This window comes from Crocodylus siamensis, chromosome 1 (genome assembly GCF_052110815.1).
Source record: "Crocodylus siamensis isolate JL-2025a chromosome 1, ASM5211081v1, whole genome shotgun sequence".
Classification (NCBI taxonomy): Eukaryota; Metazoa; Chordata; order Crocodylia; family Crocodylidae; genus Crocodylus; species Crocodylus siamensis.
In genome coordinates, this window is record NC_143395.1 from 180,167,634 (window position 1) to 180,181,093 (window position 13,460).

The window sequence follows — 13,460 nt, forward strand, 5'->3', positions numbered from 1 at the left end:
CAGTAAATACACACCATATCAGCAGTGCAAGCCTCCCTCAAGCCTTGCCTCTACTCACAACCCAAACCAAAGAGCCTAGGCTGAAAGCACCCATAACTTTGAGAAAGAGGGGTTGGCTTGCAAAAGCAAGGGCTGAGGGGCAACCCCCTCCCAGGAAGAGCCACAGTGAGTAGCAAGAGCCCATGACTGGTTGTAGAGGGCCAAATCATTCAGGGAGACTGGGTGGCACTGAAAGCCCCATCCCTGGTGCCTGAGCTAACCCCCACTGACACGGGGGCATGGGCAGGGGGCCAGCTTGGAGGCACTCTCCTGGCCCCATGCACTACTCCACCCTGCTGACAGAGGGAGGAAGGGAAGCTGGGGGTGACTGGCAGGGAGTGAAGCCAGCCCCTGTGCCAACCCTTACAGTAACAGAAACTGGGCCAGAAAGGGGTGGAGATGCACTGAGGGGACAGTGAGCCAGGGAGTGCCTGAGGGGGGCGGGACCTGGCCTATGGGGAGGAGAGGGCATCCCCACACCCTCCACCCCTGAAGAGGGGCACTCCTTCCCCTCAGACAGGTGCAGGGGGAGAGAACAGGCAGTTACATGCACACTATATACACATATACCACACAATACACACACCAGACAGGCATACACACCACTATACATGTACACGCACAACCATGCACATATGCATACTATACACACATATACACACCCCATGCACACATTAGACACACATGTATACAAACTATACATACATGCACCATGCACACATGCACCCATGTACACATGCACACACACTATACACAAACACAACCCCACACATATGCACCCCATGTACATGTGTACACACACACACCCATGTACACACACACTATACACACCCCATGTACATATACATACATATACACCATGCACACACATGCACCTGTGTACACATGGGGGGGATGTGTTTTTTAATAAATTTGTATCCAAGGCCAAATTAGCCAAAACTAATTCCAAATCCAAGAGTCCAGAACCATAAGTGGCCCTTCTACTGGCAAACATCCTCCACCCCCATCTGGGGCTTCAGAGGTTTCCAAAACCTTTGGCCAGCATCCTACTTGCAGGCACAAGCCCTGACACTTGGGGTTCAGATACCCCCAAGTTTTGCTTGCCCTTAAGCCAGACGGCGCTCGGAGCAAACAAGGGAGGAGACTTCCATTTCCTTAAACTGGGCTTAAAGCTGCTGCACCTCGGCAGGTCCTGATCCCTGCCGAAAAAAGCAGGAAAACTACCTTCACGGACACAGATATGTGGTATTTCTCCTCTCGGGTTAAAAAGCCACTACTCTTGATCTGAAGCCTTTAAGAGGCGTGTACGCACACACTATACACACACCCATGCACACGTACAGACACTATACCCCCCCCCATGTACAGGCACACCCATAGACACACAGACGCACGCCACATGCACACATGTATACATACACACACGCACGCGCGCAGCGGCTGCCGAGAGGGGAGGCGGAGGCGGAGGCGGGGCGAAGCGAGGCGGCCCGGCCCACAAATGGGCGGCGGTGGCGGCGGGCCGCGTCCGGTGCCGAGTGGAGGGTGCGCCGGTGTCACGTGCGCGGCGGCCATGAAGGAGACGTGCGGGTGAGCGCGGGCCCGGGCTGGGTCGGGGGCGGCCGCGCCACGTCCCTTCGCGGGCGGCCTGCTCCGCTCTGCCCTCGGCGTGTTCCCCGCGCGGGGGCCGTGCCGGGAGGCGCCCCAGTGCAGGCGAGCGCGGGGCGCGGCTGCCGGGCTTCTCCCCCGCGCCGCTCCGGAGCCCTCGGCCCCCGCCGCCTGGCCGGGGCGTGCTGGGGCCCTGCAGCCGGCTGCACGCTGCTGGGCAGGGCCACGTGCGCTTGACGCCCTTGATTTTCCCCCCCTTCCATCCCTTGGTGGGTGCTTGAAGGCCGCTCCAGCGTGGAGCGGGGCATGAGCCAGTGGGCAGGAGCTTGACCAAGCTGCAGAGGAAGAGTTGTCTATGTGTGCTGTCTCTGTGTGGTTCAGGATGGCAGCGGGTGGTGCCAGTCTGGAGCCAGTTGCTGTGGATGACCTACAGTGTGTGACCCATGTTTTTCTGTGAAACTTGTGGGTGGGGGTCCACTGTAGTTCTAGCCTGTTAGGTAAGCAGGGGGTGCTGAAAAAGTAGCAGAGGCCTGTGATGGTGTTTGCAAGATAGGGCTATCTGTTTTTGAATGGCTGAGAACTCAAGCCTGTAGTTAGGCTGTTTGTGGACAACCCAGACCTAACAGCCTAACCTGCCACAGGTAAAGCAAGGGAACCAGGGCAGCTAGTGTCCTTCCTCCTTCTATGTAATGTAAATATATGCTCAAGAAATCTGAGGTAGAGGGATTGTTTTTGTGTGGGGTTGTTATGCCTTACTACTTAAGGGTACTGCACCTTGTGTTGGGCAAAAACTGGTAGACCTCAATCCTCAAGTTTGCTGTAGGCATACAAGGGGACAGTCTTGGGCAGTTAGCCCTTTCAAACAACTCTCTAACACTTCACATGATGAAGCGGGGGGCATAGGCAAAGCTGACTAGAAAGAAAAAACTGAGAATTGAGTTACTGAAGAAGGATGTAGCTGAAAGGTCACAGTTCCCTTCCCAGTTGGACAGGAGGCAGATCCCTGCCATTCTTCACATTCCTGTCCAAGAATATCGCAGGCCCTGCTGCTGAGCTGCTCTTTCCAGTTCATATATTGTGTGTGATAGAGCTCTAGAGAGTTCTGCAAATGCTGGTGTCTCCACTTCTATAGATCCACAAATTGGTTTGGATTTATTGTTTCTTGTAGGCACATTCTTCCACTCTGTCCTTCTTGTCTCCAGCTGGTCATGTATTTCTTATTACCCAACCATTTTCCTTCTCATGTTGCCCCTTTTGCTAACAAGGGACAGAGATGCCTCTGCTACAGATGCCTCCATCATTCTGCTAAAAGCTACCATTTCAGGAAAAAGCAATGGAAAATTCACTATCCCAAAACTTCATTTAAAGTCTAGACCAGTGGTTCTCAGTCACCTTCGACTTGAGGTACCCCTTGTTTGGCATCCCTTGGAAATGGTATCTGTTAGCTTTGTCTCTCTCTTTCTGTAGTCAAAACAATAGAGTTGTTCTTCTGTTGCAAAGAATTCAAAGACCACAGCAGGTCAGAATGTATTGAATGCTGTGGATTCCTATTTGAAATCTCTTGGTTTACCTTGCAAATCATGTTTGCGCCTCCAACATTGTGTGGTATCCTGGGACACCCTTGAAAAAGATCTCACAGAACCCTGACTGAGAATCAGTAATCTAGACTGACCCACACTTCCTTCTGCCTTTCCACAAATGTGAACTGAAGCTGTACCTAACTCTAGTTCCTAGCTTCCTGAGATTTAAAATGACCTCTCACACTGAGCAATACCCTAACTTATATCTGTCAGACAAGTACTTTTTCCAACCATAAAGAGTAAATGCAAGGGAGTTTGTGAGGGGAGGGATATAAAGCCCTGTCTTAATATGATCAAGTAGATTTAATTAAGTCTTCATTGCAGCATTAACTTAAGTCCTTTCTTGGATTTGTCTTGATGCTTCTGTCTACACAGTCTTCTCAAGTTCTGCTGTACTTTCAGCCCAGGCTAGGTGGCCTCTCTGGGGTCATGAGCTGCAGCTCCTGTACAGTTTTTATTTGGTTTGGATACCTACCCATTTTTCTGTGCTCCAGTGCTAATAAATCAACTGACTAGGAAAAATCCTGAACCTTGATTCAAAGAAACATGAACTGTGCTATCATGCATTCATGGTTGAGTGCAGGTACAGCTGGGGTGGAGAAGGGTATCGCTTGCTGTGCCACCCATGCAGTGAAGAGCTGAACTAAGCTTCACTTGCACTTGCCCCTTGTTTAAAGAAGGCTGTGTCACTAAAGGCAGGTGTATATGTTGGGTTCTGATAAGTACTTTATGTATCATCTATGCCTATGTTTTGGAGCTTATTCTTGTCTCTCAATTCTGTGAGATGTTGGTAAGTGACTGAACTGTACTAGTAGCCATCTTGCAGACACTTTAAAGTGTTTGTACATTCGTGGATTTTTCAGAGTAACCAAGACCATGGTAAAAGCCTCCTAGGATGTTGTGCACATGTGGTAAAAGCAGTTGCTATTGTTCTTTTTAGGTAGGTTGCAACCTGGTTTATAGCTTTATCTCCATATAACAAGATTAATTATTAGGGATTGGGTTGGAAAGGGTAATCTGAAGAGTGGTATCCAGAGTCTTATCTTTAAAGTGTACAATTGTCAGCATTGGCTATTTCATACTGCTGTTTCCTTCAACAGGAACTCTAGGCTGGAGAACCAGCCTCAAAGGCATTATGGAATAACCTCTCCAATTAGCTTGGCTCCTCCTAAAGAAATAGATTATATTCACACACAGAAATTAACAGAAGCAATGAAGCCATTTGGAGTATTCGAAGATGAAGAAGAGCTAAATCATAGGTACAACTTCTAATATACTGGAGCATTTTTTTTTAATAAACTTTAATACAAAGTCTAACAATGCTTCTTGTTTCAGGCTAGCTGTTCTTGATAAATTGAATAACTTAGTCAAAGAATGGATTTTGGAACTTGGTGAGAGTAAGGTAAGGGTTTTTAGAATTCTAATCACTGCACTACGTAGGAGTAGAAATGAAGATGCGTTTTTTTTCTTCCCTTAATTTACCTTAATTTATCCTGCAGTTACTTATCAAATTTGGGGTACCCCTCTTTTCCATTCCTCAGCCCTCCCCCTGAAGAATAATAAACTTCTTATCTACATATTGGACAGTAAACTTGCAACAATTATTCAAGTAAATGTAGAACATTTTAACCATCTAGATGTTTACACCTATTTTGGTGGGGGGGTTTTAAGTGAACTTGTAAATTGGCTGTATCTGTTTTAAGCTTGATAATGGATAGATCTCTAGTTTCCTCCAAAAGAACATTCTGGGAAATGCACTTAAAAGCGGAGAGTTGACTTTCTGGGCTTGAGCCAACAAATCTGAAATACTCAGTCTAGCAATGAAATAACCACCTGTTTCTAGTGCACTGGCTGCATCTCTAATTCATTCAGTGCTCTTCAAATTTGTGTAAATGGACATCTACACTTCCTGCATTCCAAATGCATGGTCTGATCTACTTCAGTGTTTTTTGTTTTTTGTTTTTTTTTTTAATAGGTCAGCAGATAACACCATAGTTCTCATTTTTTAGTTAGCTGGTGACCATATTGCAGTTTCTTTAAGGTAGCTGTGATGATAGTCACATAGATTAGGGCTTCCCAACCTTTTGATGCTGAGGACTGGCAAACTGCAGACCAGAAGTAACTGGAATATTGCAGACAGGCAGCCAACCCCCTTTCTTTTTTTATACTTTTATATTTATATGGGGGGGGGGCGGGGGTTGGCTGCCTGTTTGCAGTTTGCCAGTTGCTTCCAGTCCGTGGCAGCCAACCCTCCTGCAAACTGGCAGCCAACCCTTTGTGGCCCAGTATCAGGACCCCCTGATATAAATAGTTTCTCTGCTTTGCTTTGTGGTGGATTGGAAATTGTGGCATTGCGCTCATAACATCTTGGGTGTTTGTAATTAGCAGGATGAAGTGTGACTATTAATTTAAATCTTAACTACCAGACTTAACTACCAAAACAAGCTGGCCTGAGTTTAACTTTTTCCTTTATAATGTAAATCACATAAGTTTTAGATCTTGGCTTCTAAAATAAATGCTCTTAAATTTTGTGTTTCTGCTCTATCTTTAGAACCTTCCACCTTCAGTTGTAGCAAATGTTGGTGGCAAAATTTTCACATTTGGTTCCTATAGGCTTGGAGTTCATACCAAAGGTAAAACTTTAATTCTGTCTAGTCGCAATTTATTTTGTTACTGACTTAGTTATTTAACTGACAATTTGTGGGATATCTTTTTGCAGGTGCTGACATAGATGCCCTTTGTGTTGCTCCTAGGCATGTGGAAAGATCAGATTTCTTTCAGTCATTTTTTGAGAAATTAAAACATCAAGATGGAATCAGAAATTTAAGAGTAAGTTTGCTTTTCTACAGAAAAATGTTCCATTTTAATTTTTTGCTGTTAAAGGGATACAGTCAGTTTAACTCAAACAAACCCAGTTGGCAGATGACCAAAATCCAGTTTCTCTGGGCATTGTTTATAGGCTGTTGCACAAAATTGTCTAAAATGCTAAGTTTGAGAAGTCAGGCAACCAGACTAGAGTGTTTTGTGTGACTTGCCTTCCTCCCTGGTATATATACATTCATAAGAATTTTCAGTATGTAATTGCAATACTCTTTTTCTTTCTCTTTGGGAATGTTGTCTCTTGTACTTGATTGACCTCTTCTGGCCATGAGTCAGATATGTGGTAACAACATTGTCTGTAGGGCCCTGCCCTTATTGCTATAGAAGTTGGAAGAGGCATGATGAATAAAGCAGGGGTATGCAAGAGGGGAAGACATCCATGTTTAAATATTTTTGGAGAATGGGATTCTTTTCCTGCTTCTGACACACGAGTCACATGATTTTTTGCCTAACCTCAGCTGAAGAGTTAGGTTTGAGTGGAACTGAACTTGAGACTGGCATCTGACTTACAGAAATGGTCAGTGGTGAATTTGGTGGGAGTAGTGTTTTGAACATAAGCTAAACTGTCCTTAAAAAGCTAGCACCTAGGTGCATCAGACTGGGCACTCAAAATCAGTTCAAGTTTTTTACTCAGATCTTTGGCTCAGCTGCAGATTTTTAAAATGCAAACTTTGTTTGTTTGGGTTTTTTTTTGTTTTTTTTTTAATAAATAAAGCTCTCCTTTTTGTACATTGTAGTGAAGATGACTTAATACTTTACAAAAGTCATTGCCTACCAATAATAGTTATATGCTTAATGTTATGATCCTACTTGGCAACCAGCTGTACACCAAGCACCTTAACTTTTTTTTCTCGGTAACTACTTAAGATTGTTCAGTAAAACTTTCAGGGAATGAGGTTGAGCCTGCTGCTGCTGCTGCTGCTTGCCTCCTTGTCTGTGTTTCTATGGTTTGTTTGGAACTTGCCTGGGCTTGTTGGCTTCAAATACAAGAAATCTGCAGCTGCATTTCTGTAATTCCCTATTCCCGCACCCACTTTTTTACTCTTTGCAATTGGAAATGAGTCTAAAAAGAGAGAGAAGATTGAACCTTTCTAGCATTTGGCTTTGCATGTAAACAGCATGATGCAAGACTGGCTGTATGGCATGATTGATAAAGTGACTCGTGTGGCTTCAGCTGCTTGAGAGCAACCCTGCAGTTAATCCTGAATATCACAGTGTGTGTATACTTCTGAGCTTCATAGCTCACTTATGGGCAGTTTTTCAGTGGACATTCCTGTTGGACCTTGACTCCATGCGACGTGTAACGACTGGGGAGACAACGGATCAAATGACGCGTTGCTCTTCAACAGCTTTATTCAAAATGGAGGCAGCTTCGGGCAAGCTCCAACAAATCGGGGAGCAGCTGCAAACATTAGTTCTTTTCATATTTATACACTTCAGTTTATACTTAACATTTACCCCACCTTTGTCCTTCCTTTGTTCCACCCTTATTCCTTCCCATCTTAAGCTCCACCTCTTTACTGTTTATTTCATTAACATGGAATTACCTATGCATTTTGCTTATTTAAATGTCTTTTTGCTATGAGTGTATGCCTGAGACTCTGACCCCTGCTTCTTACGGTCTCTTGCTGAGTTCCTCACCCTCTCCAAGGTCCTGCTTCTGCTCTTATCTCCGAACAATAACCAGTGGTGTGCATCCTGTTTTTTCTTGCACAATGAGCTATATATCTTACAACGATACTATATTGTTAGGAAAATGCTTGCCTAAGCGTTTTGCAGTGTTACTTTTAAAATACCATTCTGTCTTGGTTAGCAGCTTGCTAGGCCACAGGTTATAGCTTTTTATTCAGCTGCGAATCCATTGCTCCCCAAGGTTCAAATACTGTCACCCTAACAATTCCCTTGACTGTATTGCATATACATACCTTGCTCTTAGAGCCTATGAAGAAACTCTTTATCTCATGCAGTTGAATCTGGCAAGGATCCTGTTGGGAGAGAATTGAATGATGTGATCAGACTAGAATGTGTACAGGCTTTATGCCATCTTCATTCTTGTGCGTCTTGCCTTTTTAAGTGTTTGATTGACCTTCATTTTAAGAGGTTTTTGAGAGTGTAGGTATGGGTATGCATCTTCCAAGGCTTTAAAACAGCAGATTGGGAAAAATCAGTGCCATGACCCATTGACATCCATACAGTTAACTGGCAGAGTGTGAATCTCTAGATCCACCTTAGGGATTTCTATCAAGTGAGTTAAAGGAGTCAAGTAGCAGAAGTTATCTAACATGCTTCCTGTAGATTTGAGGGGAGCTTAGTGAAACTTCAAAATAGCTGGCAAGAACTAAGGCCATTTCTGATCCTCTGTTTTTTTATCAACAATTCTTAAGCATGGGAGAAACAGGAAGCAGTAGAAACATAATACAGTCAAATGCTAAATAAAAACTCAGTTGTTTTACAAACTAACTATATCAATAGTCATTGCAGAAATTTCAGATGAATGTGACTTTGACACCTAAGGAAATACTTGCCTGAAAATGTAATAGCAGTCGTCCGTCCGTTTTTTTCCCCCCCCCACCCCCCATGTAGCATGCTTTTGATGACTGAATACTTGACTTGTCATTAAAAATTTTATAATGAATGTGTTGATACCTCTTAGCTGTCATTTTATATAAATAATTGTCAGATGCAGGTTGGTCATAGCAAATGATCAGCTCTGTTTTTCATGTCAGCTGAAGGGACTGTCTATCTGGGACACAATAACTGGGCTAAGTATTTTATTGCATATATCTGAGCAGTTTAGCAAAATGAACTTGAACATGTTTAGGTTTTGATGAAACTCTCCTCTGCTTTTTAAACTTAGGAGTAACAGGGTAAGCCAGAAGGGGAAGTGTAGCAATTTTAACAATATGGAACTTATCCATACTCCCCCCCCACCCTTCTTTCTTCACAGGCAGTAGAAGATGCATATGTACCAGTTATCAAGTTTGAATTTGAAGGTATTGAGGTAAGAATTGGTTTCTTAACGCACATTTCAAATAACAGATTATTTGTGGTTTGCTTTGGAACTGAATGATTTAACAGAGCCTCTAATCCTATACACTGACACTTCAGGGAGATTTGTCTTTAACTTTTGGTGACAATGTTCCAGAAGCAAAGATCAAGGTGGCAGGGATGAAGAAAGTGTGTAGGATTCTTTGTTTTTTGGGTGTTTTGTTTTTTTATAAAACCCTACACACCCTGCCTGACTGGCAGTATCTGCCAAATGCAAGAGTTTTTTGATTAGTATATTTTATCTGAGGGCCATCATATATGGATGCAACTTGCTTAAACTTTACACCATCAACGTTACAACATTACACCATCAAAAGCTCTTAGAATGATATATTGTCTGAAGTTTTAGCTCTTTATAAAAAGTAATAATGAGCACATGTACATATGCGCTTTACTGCAGAGCTGACTAATTGGCTGCATAGTAGTGTCACAGTCTACATGTGCACCCCTATTAGAGTGCAGTAAACTAATTAAACTCCACTGTAGGGTAGCACTGTCCAGGACCAGTACTATCCTACAGTGGAGTAGTTGTGTGTGCTGAAATGAACATGTAGATGACTGGGGTTGGCCGGGGTACAAGGGTACTACAGCCTAGTACTATATAGCACCCGTATGTTCTAGCCAGCCTGTCCACAGCCCTGGGCTGACTTTCCCCTGCACTACCCCCCTCCTTCCTTCCCCAGCCATGTCTCCAAGCTCTCTGCCAGCCAGGACTGCTCCACCCCAGCTCAACTGGCTGTAGTCCCAGGTGCATGTGTAAACTCTGCACCCAGGACACAAACTGTACTGGAGTTTATTGCTACATGTTAATAGCACAGGTAATATTGTTCACAATTATGCTTAAATAGTCTAAAAGTTAAATTCTACTTCAGGAAACACTAACTGTTACTTAAGCTGTTGAAAACCTCTCATTTTGCAAGTTATGTTCCCTGAGGTGCTTCTTGTTTTTGGTGTCTAAAGATACCAGGCTTGCAGTACAGCTGGCCTGATTGTACACACACAACTGCCTATGCAGCAATCAGCTACTGCTGTCAGGATTTAAAACAAACAAAGTCAGAAGAAAGGACAAAGTAATAGTACTGAAAGCTTTGTACCTCCTGCAGATCCTCCTTTTTAAGTAAATACTTGTTTTTCAAAGTGTAGAATATCTGACTCTTTGTACTCTCTTGAAATATCACTTCCAAATACTGAAAAACAGCTAGATAGCTGTGCCACAATGTACAGCTTAAAGCCCGCATACTTCAAATTGAGCCATACATAGGACAGTTGTAATCCAAAACTACCTTGAATATGCCTTTCCTTCTTCCATTTCCTTTGAGTGCTGGAGGTCTGCAGTCTGTCAAGATATTTCTGCATGCAGGAGTCACATATGCAATAATACCCTGATGGTGCCACTTGTTGTGGCTCCCCATCTTGGTGACCCAGTATACAGCATTGTTGAGGATTCACACAACTAGGGAGAACTTGGACTGCTCTGCCCCAAGCTGCTTTAATAGTTCTGAAGAATCTGGTCCCAAGTGATGCTGGTTTGAGGATTTAAATACTTGCTCCTTTCCGCTGAATTTGGAAAGGAACTATTATGTAGTCAGCACAAAACAAGCCTAGCATATGTAATACCACAGTGATCATCAGTGCAGAGAGATTCTCCCTTACCTTTAGTGACAAATAATGGAGCTGGCTGAATTATTAACAATACGATTTTTATATTTTTCAGGATCCCTAACTTATGATAAACAGGGGGAAAAAAAACTTTGTCTCCACTGGAAGAAGGGGTGTGAAACAAATGTGATACTTCAAAACAAATATTAAGGAACTTTTGGGAGAGAATTTCTTTACAATTCCAGAGCAGTCCGGCTTTCTGGGTTGATTTGTAAATACTTCTGAGATGTTAACAAGCAGTGGTGTTTTAAGGGTCTTGATTCAGATCATTTTAGCTTAGTGTACCAGCCACTGATCAGAATGTTACATTAACTTTTTATACTTTTTCTTTTTAAGATTGATCTTGTGTTTGCAAGATTGGCTATACAGACTGTATCTGATAACTTGGATCTTAGAGATGATTCACGCCTGAGGAGTCTGGATATAAGATGTATACGAAGCTTAAACGGTACTGTAAATATAACTTATTTATATAGCCTAAGGAGCTTTCGTTTTAAACAAAGCAAATGATATAAGACGGTTTATTTGGCGGGGGAGGGGAAACAAGTACTATCCAAACCAGATTTTAACAAAATATAGTGATAAAGCTAATGTATAGACTTGTAAAGTAGACAGAGAAAAACTACTGATTGAGACCTAAGCTGGCACAGTGATGGGTAGGTTTAAAAGTAGTTGTTTTTAGGAAATGGGATAAATGTCTGTTCGTACCCATCTTTTTTACTCTGTACCAGTATCCTTGACTTACCCTTCAATATTTGAATCCATTTTTGCCCTTTAAAATGTGAATGTGCTATATATAAATCAGTAGTTCATACTCTTACATGTAAATTAAGGAAAACAAAGCAAGGGTGTGGGGAAAGGGTGGTGGTGGTTCAGAATGGCTAAACACTGTTACCTAGATTACAAGTAAACTTGCAGGTTGTTTACTGAAAGAGGCAAGAGAGGTCTGCAGCCAAACCTTTAATTGCTTATATCCCAAAACTCTACTCATGGCAGCACAATATAGATTTTTACCTACACTGCTAAAGAGGCTTGAGAGTAGGGAGGAGGGTGGCATGCAAATTAGAAGCAAGCCTTCTTGATTTTTGCTGTTCAAATTTTTCTCCAGTGTATCCCCTGTATTTATAGATGGTTTATTTTAATAAATGTTCTCTGATTCACTTTAACAAAGTTTCACTGACATTTTTGGGACATGGCTGAACCAGATACCTTGTGGACTTAAAAGGTGTAATTTGGGATTTATGTCCTTGGGGAAGTAGAAAGATTGATTTCTTACCTCGTTCCGTTCTAGCCAGGGAAAGCTGCTTGCTACCATCTGGCTTTTTGGGGGGGGGGGTCTTCTCTTCACCTTTTTGTTTACAGTCTTCACTGATTAAGCTGCTTTTTTTTAAACAACATATCTAAAACTTCAACAAAACCAGCATCTAATAATTTGGTTAAATCAATTGCTGTTGCTACTACTAACATTTTAAGATAAGGCTATGATATACTGTATTTGGATTATTTAATGATGTCTCATAATATTTTGTTTCAGGCCTTGTGCTCTGCTCAATTGGAGCTCATGACTGGTTTAGCTGGACATGCTGATTGCTTCCTTTTTGCTTTCTGCTTTAGCCATCCTGCAGCTTGGCTTAGGCCGTTTGGAAATGGCTAAGGTTGGCGCACGCGCATACACCCGCCTCTGCTCAATTGTCAGTTTTGCCAAATATTCTATGGTTCTCCAAAATGGGAACATGGCTTCTAAGTCCTCTCCTGATCTTATTCAGTATGGCCTTTTACTCGTTTAGACTGAAGCCATACTTAATTTACACATTTTGTGCACAAGGAAGCGGTTCATACTAGAGGTTACTCTTGCATCCCCTAGCTGTAGTAAACGTGGGCTTCAGCAGCTCAAACTTGGGTGATGGCCGAGTTATGCTTATTGGAAAAAGAATAGCACTGTAGAACTATAAGGTGGGAAACCTAGTGTTGAGACTATTAAATACAAATACTTGAATCTCTTGCAGGTTGCAGAGTTACTGATGAAATTCTCCACTTGGTGCCAAACAAGGAGAACTTTCGGCTAACACTTAGAGCAATCAAACTATGGGCAAAACGTAAGTAGACTACTGAGTCAGTCTATCTTGCCCTGTTGGGATGGGAAGTTCTAGGTTCCTGCTCTGAGGGCAGATAGAACAGTCTGGATAAACACAACTTTGAAAACGGGAACCAAAATTCCCTCTCTCAACTGAGTTCCATAAAGATTAGCATATAGTTGAGGCTCCCGACTGCTTTCCTTTTAACATCACGAATCTTGTATTCATTTCTGCACAGTAGTCTTGCATTTAAAGGAGTGGAACAAGCTCCCAGCCTAGCATATAACCTGGTAGTGTCAGGGCATTCTCTTGGGAGATGTGGATTTTGAATTCTCAGGCTGAGTGGGGAGTTAAACCAATATCGTGCCCTTGGGGGAGTGCTCCAACACAGCAGCAGCAGTGCTGCCATTTCTCCCAGTTGCAAATATTATGGTTTCCTTTTTAAGATGCATTTTGTGAGAACCTGGGCCTCTTAGCTTATATCAGGCATGTTCAGAATACATCTACCTCATCAGATTTTTGAGATCTTACGTGCAACTCTTCCTAGCCTCTGGGGCCTTTAGGAGCCAGGCCC

General features: G+C 42.9%; 1 protein-coding gene across 2 annotated transcripts in view; it reads left to right on the plus strand.

Moving 5' to 3' along the window:
* The first annotated feature begins 1,537 nt into the window (after window positions 1-1,537).
* Window positions 1,538-13,460, plus strand: part of PAPOLG (poly(A) polymerase gamma) — a 30,952-nt gene continuing 19,029 nt past the window's right edge. Inside the window, exons 1-8 of one of the 2 annotated variants that reach the window (XM_090050047.1) lie at window positions 1,538-1,626; window positions 4,325-4,483; window positions 4,560-4,626; window positions 5,776-5,857; window positions 5,944-6,053; window positions 9,052-9,105; window positions 11,148-11,259; window positions 12,818-12,907. In XM_090050047.1, the coding sequence (XP_089906173.1) occupies window positions 1,538-1,626; window positions 4,325-4,483; window positions 4,560-4,626; window positions 5,776-5,857; window positions 5,944-6,053; window positions 9,052-9,105; window positions 11,148-11,259; window positions 12,818-12,907 (763 nt within the window). The remainder of the gene's footprint in view (window positions 1,627-4,324; window positions 4,484-4,559; window positions 4,627-5,775; window positions 5,858-5,943; window positions 6,054-9,051; window positions 9,106-11,147; window positions 11,260-12,817; window positions 12,908-13,460) is intronic. The other variant, XM_090050054.1, reaches the window with a different exon arrangement.